The following is a 21793-nucleotide window of genomic DNA, read 5'->3' as shown; positions in this document are numbered from 1 at the left end:
CGTTATAAAATAATTAATCCTAAGTGGCGCTCTATATGACTTTAAAAATTAAAATCCTACGTGGTGCTCTAAAAACTCGGGAAAAAACTCCCCATATATATATATATATATAAAATATTGTTTCCATGTTGTCAACCAAAACCATTCACGAAATTTCTTAGAAATTTAGGAAAGGTTTTCATGAATTATTGAATATGAAACGTTTTTTTTTTATTCAAAGTATATTTTCGAGGAAAAATAAATTTGTAAATTAGTTTTTTTTTTTTCTTTTTTTTTTGCAAGAGAAGTATAGAGAAAGAGAAATTGATAGTGGAAGTGTGAGGATAAATAGGAGGAAAGAATAAGGAGAAAAAAAAAAAAAGTGGTTTTACTTTCTTTGGCAAAATGTTTTCCATCTTCAACAATTTATTTTCACAATTAAGAAAAATATTAAACAAGAATTTTTTTTTGAGAAAATAGAAAATTAATCTTCCTGAAAAATATTTTGCACCTAACTAAACACTCCCTATGTGTCTTCTTGAACATTAATACTTTTAGCCCGACACTTCTATAGTTCTAGTTGCATAACAATTTTGAATATAGTCAAGGCCAAAGTCTTATTATCAGCCCAAAGAAGACATATGTTAGAATACATGATGATGCTGAAGAAATAGAAAAGCATATTACATGCTGAGTTGGATTACACACGCATTATTCATGAGCAAAACAGATTGTACACATCAGCAAGTTTGTTACAAGTTAGTTACAACTTGTGATATATATTTAGCTGATCATCAAGGGTATTATTCATTCACATAGATTACATTTTCTGTAATTTTCTTTCTTCTTATATTGCTCCTTGTAATCCTCTCTTCTCTTCAATAATGAATGAATGAAGCAGTCCTTCTGCTCTTGGCTTCTTGCAGCCAACTTTTGACATGGTATCAGAGCATGGTTTACGATCTGGAGATGAAGAGTTTTTGATCATTTCTCAATGAGATCCTTTGTTTGAGGTATTTGTTTTCGATCAAATTATTGAAGTTTTTTTTTTCTTTTTTTTCTTCTGGTGATCAAATTGGTACAGATTCTTTGAAATTGTGTTCAAATCTTGCAATACAAGACTACAATCTGTAGAAGTTCAACATATTTTGTTCATTCATCTGAAATTTTTGCTCAATCAAGATCGTTGCTGTGTCTGAGGTCAGATTGTTTGCTGTTATTGAAATTGAAGTTGAATCTTGAATTTGTGATTGCATTTGTGTTATAAACATGGCAATGGATCCTTCACAGAATCCTACTTCACCATATTATTTGCATCCATCTGATAGTCCAGGTCAGAAACTAGTGAATTTTAAGTTTGATGGAAATATTTATGGTGATTGGAAGCGTTCAATGTTGATTAGCTTATCAGCAAAAAAAAAAGCTTGGATTTGTTGATGGAAGTTTGATTAGACCTGATATAACCAGTGATCTTTATTCTGCTTGGGAAAGATGCAACAACATGATCATCTCATGGCTGTTAGGTGTTCTTGAACAAGATATAGCAAGGAGTGTATTGTATTTTGGCACAGCTAGAGAGATATGGCAGAATTTAGAAGAGAGATATGGTCAATCTTCTGGTACATTGTTATTTTCTTTACAACAAGCATTATATGAAATTAAGCAAGATCAGGATAATATCTTAGGATTTTTCACCAAGATAAAGATTATTTGGGATCAATTAAATGCAATTGATCCAATTCCTATTTGTGATTGCACCAATTGCAACTGTGGAATTACTCAGAGGTTGCTCAAGTCACAACAGGACAGAAGATTGGTTGAGTTCTTGATGAAGTTAAATGATGGCTTTGAAATAGTTAGAGGAAGTATACTGATGCTAAATCCTTTACCTAACGTTTCACATGCTTACAGACTTCTTGTACAAGAAGAAAAACATAAGCAATTGAATCAGGTGCATAATACTTCCAGTGAACTTATGGCTTTTGCTGTGAACAATAGGAGGTACCTTGATCAAGATAGAGGCAAACAAGGTTATCACAATTACAAAAACAGTGAACAGAGAAAAGTCAACTATTACTGTGATCATTGCAAGATTCCAGGACACAGTGTGCAAAGATGCTATAAGCTTAAAGGCTACCCTCAGAATAACTATTCTGGCAAGGGCAAAAGATTAGCTGCAAGTGCAGAATTCATTGAACATGAAGAGAAAGAGAATCAGGGCAATGAAGTTACAATTTCTGGAGAACAATATGAGAAGTTTTTGAGATATCAACTAACTCAACAGAAAGCAGAAACGCAGTCACATATTTCAGGAGATACTATCATACACAGCAAATCTACACATGTGGCAGGTAAATTATGTTTCACTTCTCTAATTCATACTAAACGGATATTGGATAGTGGAGCTACAGACCATATGTGTTGTGACAGTTCCTTATTTGATGCTCTACACCAATATAATGGTACTGAAAACTCAATCACTATTCCTAATGGAAAACAAGCGAGAGTAACACATCTAGGAACTATAACACTGACAGTCACATAGTGTTAAATAATGTGCTATATGTTCCTGATTTTAGGTATAATTTGATTTCAATACCTAAATTGTGCAAAGACTTGGGTTGTCATGCTCTTTTTACTGATAATGAGTGTCATATTCAGGGCTCCTCACAGAAGCCAATTCTTCTTGGTAAGCTCAAAAATGGGTTATACTGTTTGGATGACACAGTGTTAAGAAAGGAAGGTGGTCAAAAATCTCTTGCTGCTGCTATTACACGTACCAATGATTCTAATAAAGTCAAGTTATGGCATCTTAGGTTGGGTCATATTCCTGTCAACAGATTACACCATGCTGTATCTGATGTCTGTAATAAAGATTGTGTACTTGATAGTTTTTGTCAAATATGTCCTGCTGCTAGACAGACTAGAAACTCTTTTCCCATTAGTAGTATTAAGTCTAAGGGACCATTTGAACTCTTACACATTGATGTATGGGGTCCTAATCCAAAACCTACTTACAATGGTTGTAAAATTTTTCTAACAATTGTTGATGATTTTAGTAGAATGACTTGGATCTTTTTAATGCATTATAAGTCAGATGTTGTTAAATTCTTTAAGAATTTTGTTCAATATGTGGAGACTCAGTTTGACAAAAATGTTAAAATGGTTAGAAGTGATAATGCTCTTGAGCTTTGTGAGGGAGAATTGAAGAGTTTCTTTCTTGAAAAGGGTATATCTCAACAGAGAAGCTGTGTAGATACACCACAACAGAATGGGGTGGTTGAGAGAAAACACAAACACCTTCTTGAAACTTCTAGAGCTTTATCCTTTCAAGCCAATCTTCCTATACAATTTTGGGGTGAATGTGTATTATATGTTGTTCATTTAATAAATAGAATGCCTCTTCAAGTCCTTGGAAATTGCTCACCATATGAAAAGGTGCTTGGAACAACACCTTCATTAGACCATTTGAGGGTTTTTGGCTGTCTGTGTTTTGTTTCAACCCCAAAACAGCATAGGACAAAGTTTGAACCAAGAGCAACACCTCATGTTTTCATTGGATATTCTTCATATCAAAAGGGTTATAAAGTGCTTCATCTAGAGTCAATGCAAATTTCTGTTTCTAGAGATGTCACTTTCCATGAAAAACATTTCCCTTACCATTTCTCAGCCAAAACACAGCACAAATTTTTCCTACCTATATCCACAGATTTTTTTTTTCTTTCTCTTATGATTTTCTTCCTATCATCATTAGGGAGAATGATAACCCTCATGTTCCTACATCAGTTTCCTCTCCTGACCCTTCTCTTGACTTGTCAGTAGATTCTTCCCTTTCTACTGACTTGTCTGATACAGCTACTGAGTGTCCTGTTCCTACAGTGAGAAAGAGTTCAAGACAATAAAAATTTCCTTCTCATTTTGACAATTACATTTGCAATATTAGTGAATCTTGCAGCACTGAGGCACACTGGTGTGGTCTTGTTCATTTCAACCACATCTCCTCATCAGTTCATGCCTTAGCTTCCATTGCAAAAGAGTTACAAGAGCCTACTTCTTACTCTCAGGCTATGCAGGATGACAGATGGGTTCAGGCTATGAATAATGAACTTCTTGCTTTACAGAAGAATAATACATGGGTTCTAGTTTCTCTCCCTCCTAATAAGAAGCCCATTGATTGCAAGTGGGTTTACAAAATCAAACTCAAGGCTGATGATTCTGTTGAAAAGTTCAAGGCAAGATTAGTGGCTAAGGGTTATAATCAAAAGTGGGGGATTGATTTTGATGAAGTTTTCTCACCAGTTGTGAAGATGGGGACTGTTAGATGTATTCTGGCTCTAGTTGCATTTAAAGGTTGGCAATTGCATCAATTGGATGTAAATAATGCATTCTTGCATGGTGACTTGACTGAAGAGGTGTATATGACAGCTCCTGAGGGTTTTCATAACCCAGAACACAGAGTTTGCAAACTTGTCAAATCATTGTATGGGCTTAAACAAGCTTCTAGACAATGGTTTGCCAAGTTAGTGGGGGAATTGAAGTCTATGGGTTATGAACAGTCTAAGAATGACTATTCCCTCTTTATTAAATAAACCCAGGACAACATCATCATGGCAGCAGTGTATATAGATGATATTATTGTGACAGGAAGTGATGAATTAGAGATCTGCAAATTAAAAGTCCACCTGGATGCTGTTTTCAGTATCAAAAATTTGGGGAAGCTTAGCTATTTTCTTGGAATGGAAATTGGATATATGGATACTGGTATAACTATGTCACAGAAGAAATTCACTAAAGAACTGTTGAAAGAAGCTGGTGTACAGGAAGACAAAACAGCAGTGACTCCTTTGCCTGTGAACCTTAAACTACAAGCAACAGAAGGAGAGCTTTATGATGATCCTAGCAAGTATAGATGCCTTGTTGGAAAGTTGAATTTTTTGACTCATACCAGACCAGATCTGTCATATACTGTGCAACATCTTAGTCAGTTATTGCAAGAACCTAGAATGCCTCATTTCAGGGCATTGCATCATACTTTGAAGTATATAAATGGAACAATAGGGCAAGGCATTTTACTAAGAAACTAATCCTACAAGCATTTTCAGACTCAGATTGGGGAGCTTGCCTAGATAGCAGAAGATCAATATCAGGCTATATTCTAATGTTGGGAAAGTCTCCTATAACTTGGAAGTCAAAGAAACAAGGAGTTGTGTCAAAGAGTTCCTCAGAAGCAGAGTATAGGGCTATGTCAGCAGCAGCAGGAGAGGTGGCATGGATTGTAAGATTACTTGAAGAACTAGGGGTTCAACAGTTGAAACCTGTCACTCTACATTGTGATAATCAAAGTGCCATTCATATTGCAAAGAATCCAGTGCATCATGAAAGAACAAAACACATTCAGATTGATGTGCATTTCACAAGAGATAAGGTATTAGAAGGTATAATTCATATTACATATTTGCCTACAAAGTCACAGATTGCAGATTTGTTTACAAAAGTTCTTCCTTCAAGGCAATTCAATGAGTTACTTTCCAAACTAGGCATGGTTAACACAATGCATAGTTTGAGTGGGGGTGTTAGAATACATGATGATGCTGAAGAAATAGAAAAGCATATTACATGCTGAGCTGGATTACGCATGCATTATTCATGAGCAAAACAGATTGTACACATCAGCAAGTTTGTTACAAGTTAGTTACAACTTGTGATATATATCATCAAGGATATTATTCATTCACATAGATTACATTTTCTGTAATTTTCTTTCTTCTTAGATTGCTCCTTGTAATCCTCTCTTCTCTTCAATAATGAATGAATGAAGCAGTCCTTCTGCTCTTGGCTTCTTGCAGCCAACTTTTGACAACATAGTTCATATAATTAGCCATTGAATTATTTCACATTTTATTCAAAAAAAGTTAAATAATTAGATTTGCTAGCCAAATTGCATCTCGTCTTTTGAATGATACTCATTAACACTTCAATATATACATTGATAACTTCATTCATATATAGTACAGTGTATATCTCAACTAATTACATCAACATTCTTCTATTTTTATTACAATAACTTGCGTATAAATCCGTAGTCCGTACATAAGAGAATGTAATCCAAAAATTCATAATTCCTACATAATCATTCGTACTATTTTTATGCAAGTAGTACACTTATTATCAAGTCATCATGAGGCAAGAGACTTAATTTCAATATTAAAAGTATGGTTCGTTCACATAGATAGTCAATAATAAGATGGTATGACTTTTTTGTCTCTAAAAACTTCTTGTTTTGACTTTTTGTGTGACAATCATTATCCAAACAAATAATTATTTAGAGATGTAAATAGTCCAATACTTGAATGACCCCATCTAGTTGCAAATATCTCTCTCGATTATGGCCCGACCCTAATTAAATTTATTATTTAATACACTTTATATGTAATAATGTATCACACAATATATACGGAGTAATATTTATAGATTAATTAATCGTGGTTTCATGAGCTGAGTAATTGGCGGATGTTCATAGGTGAAATGTCATTGATATCCCCATCCATGAGACGTTTGACAATTGCCAAATTAGTAGCTTCAGTTGGATGAAACATGTCCCAAAACACGTACTTTGATCTATCTTTGCAATATGTAGATGTTGGATTACAAAGAATCATTTGCCCGTAACGTCCACCCTCAGTGCAACATGCTTTATCGGCTACTTCAAAACCTGCCACATTCCATACCAGGCCAAACTAACATTAGAAACATCAAATTTAATTCATTGATACAATTCAAAACATAATTCACTTCTTAAGTTTAATCTTGCTTGTGGGTGTTTTGGTTGCGCAACTTCGTGGCATGTGCACTGACATTACCCTTGTTTGAGGTACGAGGTGTCAAAAAATGACTTGATCGACTCAAAATAAACCTGATTCAGATTTCGACTTGTATGAATACAATATTTTGCAAGACTCGACTTTGAAATAAACTAGACTCACCCAACTTAACCAAACCCAACCCTGGTGCCGAATTGACACCTCTTATTGTAGTATACTAGTACACTCGAGTACATATTATATAACACAGAGAAAATAATGTTGTTAGTTTATCTTTGAGTTTCAATTTACGCTACACTCAACAAATAAGGTAACTGTTATAACGGATGCAAGAAAGAACAAATATCGAATGTAAAATTGACAAGAAAAACACACACAGATTTACGTGGTTCACCAACAATGTGTTCGCTACGTCCACGGGCAGGCGAGAGTAATAGTTTTATTGATCTTGGGAAAACAGAATACAGATTCAGAACAGATTTGAGACCAATCACAGAAAACAGATTGATTGTCTCTCAGATCTCTAATGTTATCTTTCTCAGATCTTACAGATGAGAAATACACAAAAGACTCTCAGATTTTTTAATAACACTCAATGACACAATCATATTGCTACAAAACAACCCTAGGGGTATATATAACACTCCGGAATAAGATAGATAGACGCGTAGAAAACGCTGACCGCCTCACTACGTGCGCAACTCATGGAGTTGCGCGCGCCCGAGCTCTCGCTCGACCTAGCCGCACCTAAATACCTCTGCGAGCTATAGCTCTAATTTATTTGCAACCTTCAATCTTGCCAACGAACTACTGAGCTACCTCGCGAGCTACCGCTCACTACTCTAAGACCCGAAAACAGATTCAAGGCATATTTCTAACAGTAACTTCAAATTAATGTTAAACATAAATTAAAACTAAATTTACAACGTACCATAAGATAGGTAATTAGTGATGATGTCATTGAAAATGTGATAAGCATCAACATAAATGAATATTGATCCCTTAAGATTGCTGCTTAACTCTGTAAGAAGGTTCTTCAACCGAACATTATATAATTGAGCTATTTGATTAGGAGATGCAGCACAACTAGGATCTCCCACTTTTCCGTTCAATTATCACTCAGCAGGCGCACAGCCAATCGGTCCAACATTTGCCACTACTAATTTCCTTGCACCCATATTGAAGAGTCTCTGTTCCAAACCACATCGACTCATGTCAGCACTACATAATCTACCCCGAATAATTAATTAATAGTCTCATCGATAGTGTAATTTAAATACGTACTCCATAATATGAGACCTAATTCTGACAGAGTACCTACTACGTACTCCATAGAAGGATATTACAACGCACACAAATTTTTATATGTGGCTGGTTACACCGTATGGTCGGGCTGGAGTTACTTTAGTAACCCATGACCAACTGAGTAACTCCTTAATAAGTAACCCCAGCCACACAAAAAAAGCACCGTGTAGAATCATCGATTAGGTACCTAATTTCAAATATAAGTCAGAGGTTATGGTACGAATCTAACCGTAAGTTGTAGTCTTAATTTTGATATCATGTAATCTGTGAATTCTTCAGGAGATGGTGTCTTTGGTTGCCAAAATTCTTTGATTATATCTGGAACAAAGTAGTTGGCAATGAAATCATTGGAGCCAAAATTTACTGCAAAAAGAGCTTTATTCACAAGTTCCTCGGTTGCTGCTGCTCCTATAAGGGAGATTATATCATTCTTTGTGTTTGCAAAGTTATCCAGTTGCGCGTCAAAATTTATCCTCCCAATCTAATAACATGAGTAACTAACATTAGTCACATTAGTATACTTTCGTTGGGATATTACTCCGTACTTTAAGTGAATTTGGGTGAAAATAAGTAAAAGTAGAACAGCTAATTAAAAACGGAGAGAGTAGTAATTATTGAATACACTCTAAACATTCAACAAAGAGGGCGAAAAAGATCAGAATGGAGTTTTACTAATATTTGGCCAGTCTCGTTGAGAATTCCCGAACCAGAAGACGCATAGTTGACCCCTTGCAGAATCACAGGCCCTTTTGTGTATGGAGCCAAGTAAGGTGGGCTAACTTTTGTACCAAGTTCTTGGGCTAAATCCACCAAAACAATTAAAAATATTTAATCTTTCTTAAAAAAAAAAAAACTAAAGTTAACTTAAATAAGATTTACTACTATATAAATATAAATAGTTAAAATTTCAAAAAAAAAAAAAGTTATTTAATGTAGTATAAGACCCTGTTCACTCCACCTTATTTTTGTTGGACTGAAATTATTCATGCTGAATTCAAAATATTTTTTACTAAACTGAATTTATTTTTACTAATTCTATGTTATATTTCTTGTTTAAAGTTATTAATTCCTATTAAATATTACTTTCTTGTAAGGTGAAATAAACAGAGCATAACATATAACTTTAATTTCATAACTCGGGACATTAAATCTTGCCAGTAAATTAATAAATCTTGCCTAAGATGTCAAGCATGGTACGTCCGTTGCAAAATCTTCCCGTCGGCATACCGAAATCGATACCATTAGGAGGATAATCCGCCCTACTGAGAGTTACAATGTAGTTGTTGTTTCCCACATCAATTAATGAATCTCCAAACGCAAAAATTGCTATTTTAGCATTTGGTCCATTACTAATTATACAATTGCAATTGCTAAGCATACTTATAGAAATAATCATCATTAAAATGAGTGTCCTTTGTTTATTTCGAAAATTACCCATTTATTTAACCTAGAAGAATGAGGTAAAATCAAATGTAGTAGGTGATGAATATCAAATTTTGGTAAGAAGAAATTTTTTGAGAAATGAATGAAAATAGTTATATGGGAGAAAGTGATTTAGAAAAAAGCTTGTAAATAAATGAATTTAAAGAAAAAGGCATTAAATATTAATTTGAATGCCACCCCTGCAATTGGACACAAACAGATGATTTTGATAAGAATAAACATCCTAAATTTACTAATAATGTTCATATCAATGTTAAGTTGTTTGTCTCATAGGATAGACTTGGACTTAATTAGTCTTTTTCTTCTTCTTAGATTACTGTAATTATCTTCTCAGCCTTCTGTAATTATCTTTAATTAGATTTATATACTTAATTAGGTTGTTATTGAATTTTCAAACGTTACCAAATTCGAGATGATAAAAACAAATGGATAAAATGGAGTAAAATATAGGAAAGGGAAGGAGAGGGGGAGGAAAAGGAAATATTTCAATAGTGTTCAAAATTATGCGTATTTACATGTTCAATGTTTGCAAAATGGAGAAAAATACAATAGAAAGCAATTGTTATAGGTTTGTTGAAGGAAAATCATAAAAGGGTGAATAGGATACACAGTTTTTAATATAAAATTGTAAGTTTAATTTATGTAATTAAAACAAGACGAGTAACTTGTAAACAACCTAGCTATCTATATTTTGTTGTTTTCCTTGTCATTTATTCTAAATAATATAATACAAAAACTTATAAATCCTACTCAAATCATTTTCTTCCCAAGGAAACATACATAATAACCAATTCATCACCAAGACTGAATAGCACTTACATTATTTCCATATCATCAAAAGAATGGATGGATCATAAAGATACAAAAATTAATTAAGGAATTTATAATTTTAAATGGCCCTAGCTAGCTATCCTCGAGGACCCTTATTAATTACTTCATAATTTATAAACTATTTACTACACTATGTAAAAGTGTATCATCTAGCTAGAACTCCGATCCAATCGTTCTATAAAATTTATCTCACTTTTCGTTTAGAGTTTTAAGAGTTAACCAATGAACGGATGTTAATAGGTGAAATATAATTGATATCCCCATCAATCAGACGATTGGCAAACAATACTTTGGCAGCTTCAGATGGATGATAAGGATCCCAAAACACATACTTAGACCTATTACTACAATACTTAGATGTCGGACCACATGGAATTAAACCTCCGAAACGTCCACCCACATAGCAACATGCTGAATTTGCATTCTCAAAACCTGCCACCAATACCATACATAAGTTACAAATTTTAGGTACACCCAAGTGCAGTTTTAAAACTATACTATACATACTCGCAACAATTAAGTGAGTCAATGATTGAAATTAAAATAATTTATGAGACCGTTTAATTTAAAAAGCTTATCATAACTTTGGTAATTATCGAGGACATCACTAACGATTTTGTAAGCATCTGCATAAACGAACTTAGATCCCTCGAGGTTGTTGCTTAGTTCTGTAAATATGATTGAGCTAATTGATTAGAGAATGCAACACAATCATCTCCCATTGATGGGTTCGTATCCCTCTCGAAAGGTATGCAACCAATTGGTGTAACATTTGCTACTACTATCTTCCTTGCTCCCATATTGTAAAGTCTCTGTTCAAAACCACATGAACCCTAACAGCTTATTATTTACAGTAATGTAATTGTCTAGGGACATGAAAATTCTATAGTGGTCGGTGAAATATGACTACTATAATGTTTTAATGACTATATAGTTTATAATTGACTTATTTTTCTCTAAGTAATTAATTATATTACTTTATTTTTTGTATAAAATATTATTATCAACATTTTTTTAATATATCAAAATTTTAGTTTTATTTATGTAGTTTTTAATTCTTATTTTATAGTTTCTCAAAAAATATATATTTTCCGTTGGATTAAAATTTTCAAAAATTATATTAAAATATTAATCTCGTCCATTTTATAGTGTGAAAAAATGGACAAGCGAATATGTCATATACTTTGAAATATTACTTCTTCGTTTTTTAAATTCTATATATATATATATATATATATTTCCAATTATTGTCAATATTTTACTTTGACAATACTTATTATCCTCAAGATAGTCATATTATCTTACCATAAGCTGTATATTGTATTTTGATATCATAGCGCCTATAAAAGCATCAGGAGACACCAACTTCTGCTCTAGTTTTGAAACTATTGGAGTTAAGTAATTGTCGAGGAAGTCGTTGGCACCCATATTGGCCATATTTACTGTAAACAAGGCTTTATTAGTTTATTTATAAGCTCATTTGCTGCTTCTTCTCCTATACTATAGATAATATCTTGCTTTGTGTTTGCAAAGTTATCCAATTGTGTGTCAAAATTCAATCTCCCACCCTGAAACATACCACATTATCACGTTAGCACTATGCAGTATACACAATCATTATATTACGGCCATGTAGGAAAAAAAAAGTTGTCACATTACTTTATTTCTTTTTTTAATAAAAAGTTGTCACATTACTTAAAATAATATAAATGTATAGAGTGATTTTTTTATTCGTTATTGTGACGATTATGAGATATAATAGAAAGAAAAAAAAAAGACTTACAAAAATGGCGCCGGTATGTTGAGAATGCTACCACCACCAGAAGCATAATTGACTCCTTGCATAATCACATTCCCTTTTGTGCTTGGAGCCAAGTATGGTGGGCTAAATCCTGCTAATCCCAGCTGCTGCGCTAAATTCACATAATAATAAATAAATAAATAAATTCGACTCAGATAAGCATGTTGTTGTCGACAAACTAGAAAATATGTGACGCTTTTACGCACACACATGAGCCCATATTGCACTATGCACGATAATAAAGTAACATAAGTGGAGAACGTAGTAATGATGCAGATGAGATTTCACCAATACATGAACTATTATTTGAACATTTTAAAATACCAAATTTAGCATATGATATGTGTTTTTCCTTTTCAAGTCAATGATATGGTATAAAAGAGAGCCTTAATTTCCTGCATATTCTTCCTAAAATAAACAAGTAAAGATTAGGAGAACGAAAGCCAAGTGGTTTTTATCGAGAGAGCCCAGTTCCTCATTATGAAAAACACTTTTGTTTCTCATCATAATATTTTGGAAAATAATGTGATGTTTTTCACTGGTGGGGACCGCATATGTGTCATAACTCATAAGTGGGAGCCCCAAATCTTGATATATACCCCATGAGAAACAAAACTTGTTTCTTACAATAAGAAACAGAGAATTTCCCGTTTTTATCATTACTTCTTTTTGGAAAAAAAAAAAGCCAAGTCTCAAAAACAGAAAACAGAGTACTAAAAACTACAAGTTCATTATTTGTGGAGTATGTAGAACTTGCCTATGATATCAACAATGGTACGTCCATTGGTGTATCTTCCCGTCGGCCTTCCGAAATGGATACCATTCGGCACGTAATTCGCCTTCGATAACGATATAATGTATTTGTTATTTCCTGCATCTACAAGTGAATCTCCGAACACAAAACTCGCTATTGTTCCCTCTACTCCATTTCGACTAAGCATACTTAAAGACATGATCATCGATAAGATAAGCGCTTGTTGATTATTCAAATGAAAACCCATTTTTATTACTTCGTATATCACAAGATTAAAGGAAAACTAAGTTTGGTTTTGAGTTTTTTGACAATTGAATGATGATAAGCTAATAATGTTAAAGACATTTACATAGGAGGAAAAAAAAAAAGTTCGAGTGAATTGTATCACTAGATTAAAGGCGTTGAATGCTACCCTACAAAATCTAACTCCCAACCCCGTGACAGTGACACATTTGGGGAAAGAGTTATTAGTCTGCTTGATTATTATTGATCAATACTTCCCAGTGTTTTGATAAGTGTTACACTTATCAAATACGACCATATTTTAATAAGTGTTGCATTTCTTTTATTTTTATTTTTTTTAGCAAAAAGCTATTTTCTGTGTTTATTTATTTATTTTTATAGTTGCAACAGTTTGACTTTTACACTATTCATGCGTTTCACTTTGACTAGCTTTGATGATATATACTTAAGCAAAAATATAGTAATGTGGGATCTTAGATTCGTCTCGACTTATACTATTTTAATATCAAATGTTTATAACTTTTACTTATTGGTAATTAAAAATATTAACGATTGAAATCATTCATCGACAAGCACAAAAAGAGAAGTTTTGCAACTATAAAAAACAGAACATTTTAATAATATATCCTTCTTCTTTCATGGTCCTCACCCAAACCCACTACTAATTTTCTTTTATTTATTTTTATTATTATTATTGTTATTTTTTTTTACTTACTATCTAAATTGTCTAAACTATGTGCCGGTCAAAGTGTAACACTTATTAAAAAACACAAAGAGAGTATGTAGATTATTTATACGTACAAAACCTACGCTCATAAGATAGAAAACAATTTTCCTAAAAGATACACCGTCATAACTCATAACCATATATCCAAAAGATATATTCATTACACAATATCTTAACATAAATAATCCTAAACATATTATTCTCCTAATAATATCAATACGAAAAATATTAACATATATATTTCTAAAATGTCTTATCTCTAATACCCTCCCACAATTGTAACAGCAGTAACACAAATGTTGCGATTGGAATTTCTTTCACTTTGTTGAAGCCCAGATGCACTACTCTATCTTGTGTCGCCTTCATTTTTTTTAATGACAAGAACGTTCCGCTTTCCGAATCCATCAATCATCAACCAATCCGTCATTCTTTTCGAACCTGTAAATATTATATAATCTCACGATACAAGGAGAACCTATATATAAATACACTGTCTCACTGTACAAGGAGAACCAATATTTCCAATCTCATGACATAAGGCGAATTACAAATATCTTGTCTTACGACACAAGAGAGCCGATTTTTTTTTTTTAAAAAAAAAAAAAAATCTTAGATTGATGTCTTTGTTTTCATCTTTGCCTGAAGACACCATCAACCACTAGCAATGAACCGCTCATGTTTTTCATCGACACTAAACAATATCAAAGATCCCTAAAAAACATTAATATGGCGAAAGGTTTTTTTTTTTTTTTTCATTCTATATTTTTTGCTAAAGGTTCATCTATCCCAGTGGGTTTAGCAGGGGAAATTTTTGTAAACAATCCCAAGATTTAACCTGCTCTTGATATTATAACACATTTGGAAAAAGAGAATAATTTTAAAAGTAAATTTGTACATATTAATGATAAGGGTAACATATAAATGCACATTTTAAAAGATATAATTGACAACACACTATTTATAAAAATAATCTTGTATTTTTTATAAGGTGGGATAGTAATATTCTCGTCATCTCGTGAAATGTTGTATCAATAATTATTATTTCACCTTTGTACATATGGACATATGGTAGGATTGCTAGGAGGTATCTTGACCACTTTGTACAAAAATTTAGCCTTTTTTTTTTTTTTTTTCCTGAGATAAACACACTCTACATTTCTCTTTCGTAGCTATAACTCCGATCCATTTTTTAAGAGCACAGCCTAATTTTTGTTGACTCATGAGGCCTTGACCCCTTAGTTTAAAGATCATAGTGTATTGTTAGCTGATCTTGCGAATGCATCTTCGTTTCTCATCCTTTAATAGTCACCATTGTTGGTGTGTGTATATACTCTATTTTGTGGCCGCACTATTTTTGTAGAGCTCATATCACATATCTGCCCACGCGTTTAAATGATTTGCTAACTACAGTTTCATAAAGTTAGGCACAAGACAGGCCATACGGCCTATGTGACATGTTAGTGTGTTTCGTTCTTATTTAGACCATAGTTGAATGAGCTAATTAAGGAAAGTATATTCTTATATTGTTAATCTAATATTTAATTTGATTTCGATTTAGGGAAATTATCTTTGGTAACACTCCATTTTTAATTTTTCTTTTTGGTAAATTGTAAAAACTTATTATCATTAGTAATCATGATTTTTTTATTCAAAGTTAAACATAACATTATTAATAAAATAAACTAAGTATTTAACTGTAGTTGGGATATATATATATATATATATATATATATATATATATATTTACATTAAAATTATATTATTAGAAATAATTTTTTTTTAAATACCCTCTTTTCCTACTAGCCAGCCAGCCAGCCATCCCCACCCCACCCCGGCCGCCAGCAACCCAGGCCCCCTCCTTCGCCGGCGCCCCGCCACTAACTTCCCCCTAATAATATCAATACGGAAAATATATCAAACATATATTTTCCAATATCTCATATCTCTAATCGAAAGTTATCCCAACAAATGCAATTGGACACTAGCAGCAGATACAATATGATGAAAATTAAATACTACTTCCATTTCATAATATTTGCAACAATTGGACTTTTTTTTTTTTTTTATAATTCATACTTTATATCAAAGCGTTGTAAATAATATGAAACAGGGATAATATATAAAAGGTTGGCATATAATATACATACATGAATTTTATATAACTATATAAATATTGTATGAAGTACATACGATTTGCTAGAACATATATACCAAGTACTTTCTAGCTAAGTAGTTAACAGAATATACATGAACTTACTAAAGATATTAATAAATTGATTTTGGTTTAAATATTTTTAAATGCACCGACCAACTAAAATAGTTACTGATGATCATCGACTGGCTAATTCTGACGCTCATCTTGTTGCGGGAGATTGCTAGTAGGCCTGCGGGTTTTCTTCTTTTATTTGATTTTACATGGAGACTTATTAGCATAGGTAACAGTCTAACTGTCTAAAAGATATAGACATTGTTGGATCCGAATTTAATTGACCTGAATAATTTATCCCAGGTTGTTCAACTATAATCAATTGTCGCATTGTTCCAAGCTTTCAACCAATCCCTCAACACTTTATCCAATCCATATTATCTAGTTCTCTGATTTTTCTTCTTCATGTACCCTATTTCAATCATTTTTACATCTAGGGGTGTAACTGATTCAATACGTTTGTGAACAATTAGGGGCCGTTTGGTTCATCAAAGGGAAAGGGACTGACTAAAACAAAGGGAAAGGAGAAGAATAGAATGCAACTCCCTTTAATTTGCAATGTTGTTTGTTTTAAATAACAAAGGGAATGAGAGCCACCACACATACAACCATGAACCACCTACCTCTTTGGTTCTGTTTCTCTTTTTTTCGAACACTTTGAAGATCCCCCACCACCCACCTTGGTCACCTACCCCACCGCCTCCCCACGCCGCCCCTTCCCCCACCCTAGGCCCAAGCTAGACACGCCTCCTTGTCGCCGCAAACCACCGGAAAAGATCTCCCCTTCCTCATTAAACTTCCCCCAGCCCCGAAATACCCTAAAACCCCCCTCTCCAACCGTTGGGTGGTGTTTTCGTGGTGGATTGGGCGTATTGAAGGTGATGAGATTGAAGGGCTGACGATCGAGAAGAAGGATCCGTGTCAGGGGAGGGGCAACGATCCTCCGGCAATGGTCGAGGGAAGGATGTCGTGAGTCTCGTGACACGGATCCTCCGGCAATGGTCGAGGGAAGGATTTTCGGGTGAGAGGAGGGGCGACGAGCTTCCGGTGAGGGGCAACGAGGGTCGGGGGAGGCCGGCGATGTTCCGGTGAGGGGCGGCGAGTTCCGGCGAAAAGTGAGTGAGGTCCGGTGAGGTTGGTTGGGCAGTGGTGTCGGTGGGCAGTTGGTGTTTCGAGGGTGGTCAAGGTAGTTAAAAGGTTGGTCAAGGTAGTTGGGTGAAGAGGAGTTTGGGGGTTAGGGTGATTCCCTTGGGGGGTGGGGGTGGGTGGGGAATGAAAGTAAAGGGAAATGGGGTAATGGGAGGGGTAAAGGGAATGATTGAATTTGCCTATCAAACATCAACAAAGGGAATCATGACAGTTGATTCCCTTTCCCTTTGTTGAATACCCCCAACCAAACGGCCCCTTAGTGAACAAGCATGGTGAAAGCTTAATTGGTCGTTAAGGACATAATTATGCTTGAACATCTTGATGTTCTAATTTTTTTGAGCTTATGAACTGCTCCTTTCATGTTCATCTATTAGTTCTTTTATGATCATGTAAAATTTGTTCAAACTCGAACATGTTAACTTTCAAAGAAGATTTAGCATGTACTGTGTAAAGCTTGTTTGGCGATTTAAATCTTGAACCGTTCTTATTATAAGTTCATTAGAGCTTAAATTTAAACAAGCGAAGCTCTATTTCTAAAGTATCACATTGACAAATGTTTTGGCTAGGTTTAAGGTGTCGAGCTATTAGCTATATATGTACAGCCCAAAAAAAAAAAAAAAATTGTATGAAAGTTCATAGAAGTAAACTAAATTGTTGCATCCCCCAATATTTTGTTGTTTTCTTTGACATTTATTCCAAATAATATAATATAAAAACTTATAAATTCTACTCGTATCATTTTCTTTCCAAGGAAACATACATAATTACCAATAGCACTTATATTTCAATATCATCAAAAAAATGAATCATAAAGATACAAAAATTAGCCCTAACTAGCTTTCCTTAAGGACCCTAATTGGCTAATTACTTCATGCTTAAAATATTTACTAATCTAAGTGAGCTTCGTGTATTATCTTATTTATCTAATACTCATTTCATGAAATTCTTCCTACTTTTGAGTTTCCGTATAGAGTTTCAAGAGTTGACTAGTTGGCGGATGTTAATTGGTGAAACATCATTGATATCCCCATCAATCAGACGATTGGCAAACAGCACATTAGCAGCATCAGATGGATGATATGGATCCCAAAACACATACTTTGACCTATCACTGCAATACTTAGATGTCGGACCACATGGAATTAAACCTCCAAAACGCCCACCCGCATAGCAACATGCTGAATTTGCATTTTCAAAACCTGCCACCATACATAAGTCACAAATTTAAGGTACACCCGAGTATATATACTCGCAACAAGTGAGTCAATGATCGAAGTCAAAAAATAATTTATGAGATCGTTTAATTTAATTAAAAAGCTTACCATAACTTTGGTAATTAGCGAGGACATCACTAACGATGTTGTAAGCATCTCCATAAACGAACTTAGATCCCTCGAGGTTGTTGCTTAGTTCTGTAATTAAGCTCTTCAATCGGAGATTAAATGATTGAGCTAATTGATTAGGGAGTGCAACACAATCATCTCCAGTTGATGGGTTCGTATCCCTCTCGTAAGGTATGCAACCAATTGGTCCAACATTTACTACTACTATCTTCCTTGCTCCCATATTGTAAAGTCTCTGTTCAAAACCACATGAACCAAAATCAGCTTATTTATTTAAGTTATTGTCTAGGAACAATGTACTAGTCCATCATTCGGAATTCATTGCCATAAATAACGTATGTGAAGTAGTAACGTGACAACTAAATTTGAGTTTTAGACACATAAGTAGAATATAAATTTAAACATTTTTAATTCTTTACATTTACTATTTTGAAGTGTGGTGGTTTTGTAATAAAGATGGTACGTCTTTCAACGTGACAGCTTATACGTGACAGCTTATTGACGAAGGATGTTTACTAATTATTATGATCTTCTACTAACAGAAGTGTGTCATCATTATAAATGGTTAGTTCAATAAAAAAAAAATGTAACCCTAATAAGGATGTACTAAACAATAATCAACATACACATTAATAAGTGAACATGTCATATAATTTGAAATTAATTAATACAAAAAAAAATACTTCTTCCGTTTTTGTAAGCTTTGTCATTTGTTTTTTCATTTTTGTCAATTTCATTTCAATAATACTTATTATCTTCGAGATAATCATATATCTTACCGTAAGTTGTATACTGTATTTTGATATCATAGCACCTACAAAAGAATCAGGTGACACCAACTCCTGCTCTAGTTTAGAAAATATTGGAGTTAAGTAATTGTTGATGAAGTCATTGGAACCCATTGTTACTGAAAACAAGGCTTTATTAATAAGCTCATTTGCTGCTGCTTCTCCTATACTGTCGATAATATCTTGCTTTGTGTTTGCAAAGTTATCCAATTGCGCGTCAAAATTCAATCTCCCACCCTGAAACATATCACATTATCACGTTAAGAGAAAATACAAGTATATCACCTTAATAAGCAAATTTATAATCTAGCAATTAATACACGCAACCATAATATTACAATGTAGAATAGTAGAAAAAAGTTGTCACATTTTTAAAATTAATATGTAGAGTGATTTTTAAAATTTTTTTGTTTTTGATGATTATGAGATCGTTAATTTTGTATGAGATTAAGTAGAAAGACAAAAAGAGGTCTTACAAAAATGGCGCCAGTATGGTTGAGAATGCCACCACCACCAGAAGCATAATTAACTCCTTGCATAATCACACTCCCTTTTGTGCTTGGAGCCAAGTATGGTGGGCTAAATCCTCCTGCTAATCCCAGCTGCTGGCCTAAATTCACATAATAATAAATAAATAAATAAATAATAAATAGAAAGAAATTTCATAACTATAAACTTAATGACATTTTTAATAAGGGGTAGCTAGTGGGAAATAGCAAGAAAATATGTAACGCTTTTAATCACACATGTGCCCATATTGTACTATGCACGAAAATAAAGTAACATAAGTAGAGAACATGACGATGATGCAGATGAGATTTTGTCGTTATACAATTTGAGGAATTTATAAAATGAGGAATTATAAATTTAGCATATGATATGTTTTTTTCCTTTTCAAGTCAATGATATATGGTATACATTTATACTAGGATAGCCTTAAATTCCTGCACATTCTTCCTAAAAATACGTGAAGATTTGGAGAAATGAAAGCCAAGTGGTTTTTGTCATTACTTCTTTAGGGAAAAAAAAAAGCCGACTCATAAAAACAGAGGAAAAACAGTATGTAGAACTTGCCTATGATATCAACAATGGTACGTCCATTGGTGTATCTTCCCGTCGGCCTTCCGAAATCGATACCATTAGGCACGTAATTCGCCTTTGATAACGATATAATGTAGTTGTTATTTCCTGCATCTACAAGTGAATCTCCGAACACAAAACTTGATATTGTTCCCTCAACTCCATTTCGACTCAGTATACTTAAAGAAACGATCATCGATAAAATAAGGGCTTGTTTATTCGAATGAATACCCATTTTTGTTATATCACAAGATCGAAGGAAAACTAAGTGAGTTTTTTGACAATTGAATGATGATAAGTTAATAATGTTAAGATATTTATATAGGAGAAAAAAAAAAGTTTGAGTGAATTTTTTTTTTTTTAAAAAAGTAATAATGGCATTGAATGCTACCCTGCAAAATCTAACTCCCAACCCCGTGAAAGTCATCCCAACAAATGCAATTGGGCATTAACAGAAGATACAATATGAATATATGATGAAAATTAAATATTAAAGGTTGGCAATTGGCATATAATATACACGAATATTTATTTTTATATTAGTATAATTATATATATACAGTATGATTTACTAGAACATACTTGCTAGCTAAGTAGCTAACAGAATATACATGAACTTACTAAAGATATTACTCGTAATAAATTGATTTTGGTTTAAATATATTTTTTATGTACCGACCAACTAACATAGTTACTGATGATCATCAACTGGCTAATTCTGACGTTCATCTTGCGCAGGAGATTGCTTGTTGGCCTGTGGGTTTTCTTCTTTGATTTCTTACATGGAGACTTAGCATAGGTAACAGTCTAACTGTCTAAGAGATAAAGACGTAATTCGATCCAAATTTGACCGGAATAATATATCCTAAGTTGTCGCATTGTTCCAACCAGTCGCTCAATTCTTTATCCATACTCTAGCTCTCTGATTTTTTTTCATCGTTTTCCCTCTTTTCAATCATTTTTACACCTAGGGGTGTAAATGATCCAATACATTTGTGAACGATTAGTGAACAAGCATGGTGAAAGCTTAATTGGCCGTTAAGTACACAATTAAGCTTGAACATCTTGATGTTCTAATTTTTTGAGCTTATGAACAGCTCCATTCATGTTCATTTATAAGTTCTTTTATGATTATGAAAAATTTGTTCAAACTTGAACATGTTAACTTTTAAAGAAGAATTAATTAGCATGGGTAAAGCTTGTTTGTCGATATAAATCTTGAATCGTTCTTCTAATAAGTTTGAGCTCAAATTTAAACAAGTGAAGCTCGATTTCTGAAGTATCACATTGACATATATATATTTTTAGCTAAGTTTAATGTCG

At 33.4% G+C, this 21793-nt stretch overlaps 3 protein-coding genes and 1 pseudogene across 3 annotated transcripts; 1 reads left to right on the top strand and 3 right to left on the bottom strand.

The window, feature by feature from the left end:
- Positions 1–4586: 4586 nt before the first annotated feature.
- On the top strand, positions 4587–5063 carry LOC110697390 (uncharacterized mitochondrial protein AtMg00810-like). The gene has a single exon (XM_021874768.1). It carries the CDS (start codon positions 4587–4589, stop codon positions 5061–5063), a length of 477 nt encoding a protein of 158 aa, XP_021730460.1.
- A 1404-nt stretch (positions 5064–6467) lies between these two features.
- Positions 6468–9483, bottom strand: LOC110697389 (GDSL esterase/lipase At4g16230-like). Its single transcript, XM_021874767.1, is given in 5 exon segments — positions 6468–6691; positions 7732–7990; positions 8335–8586; positions 8778–8905; positions 9282–9483. Coding segments are annotated over 5 exon segments (1065 nt in total).
- A 1104-nt stretch (positions 9484–10587) lies between these two features.
- Positions 10588–13181, bottom strand: LOC110697388 (annotated as a pseudogene).
- Positions 13182–17135: 3954 nt separating this feature from the next.
- LOC110697429 (GDSL esterase/lipase At4g16230-like) lies at positions 17136–20742 on the bottom strand. Its single transcript, XM_021874806.1, has 5 exons — positions 20465–20742; positions 19867–20000; positions 19382–19627; positions 18582–18837; positions 17136–18458 (listed from the first exon to the last, which is right to left on the bottom strand). Exons 1-5 carry the CDS (start codon positions 20703–20705, stop codon positions 18235–18237), a joined length of 1101 nt encoding a protein of 366 aa, XP_021730498.1. The 5' UTR covers positions 20706–20742; the 3' UTR covers positions 17136–18234.
- Between the last annotated feature and the right edge of the window lie 1051 nt (positions 20743–21793).

This window comes from Chenopodium quinoa, unplaced genomic scaffold (genome assembly GCF_001683475.1).
Source record: "Chenopodium quinoa cultivar QQ74 unplaced genomic scaffold, ASM168347v1, whole genome shotgun sequence".
Taxonomy (NCBI): Eukaryota; Viridiplantae; Streptophyta; class Magnoliopsida; order Caryophyllales; family Amaranthaceae; genus Chenopodium; species Chenopodium quinoa.
Note: the sequence above shows the minus strand (reverse complement) of the source record. Positions and strands in the feature narration are given on the sequence as shown.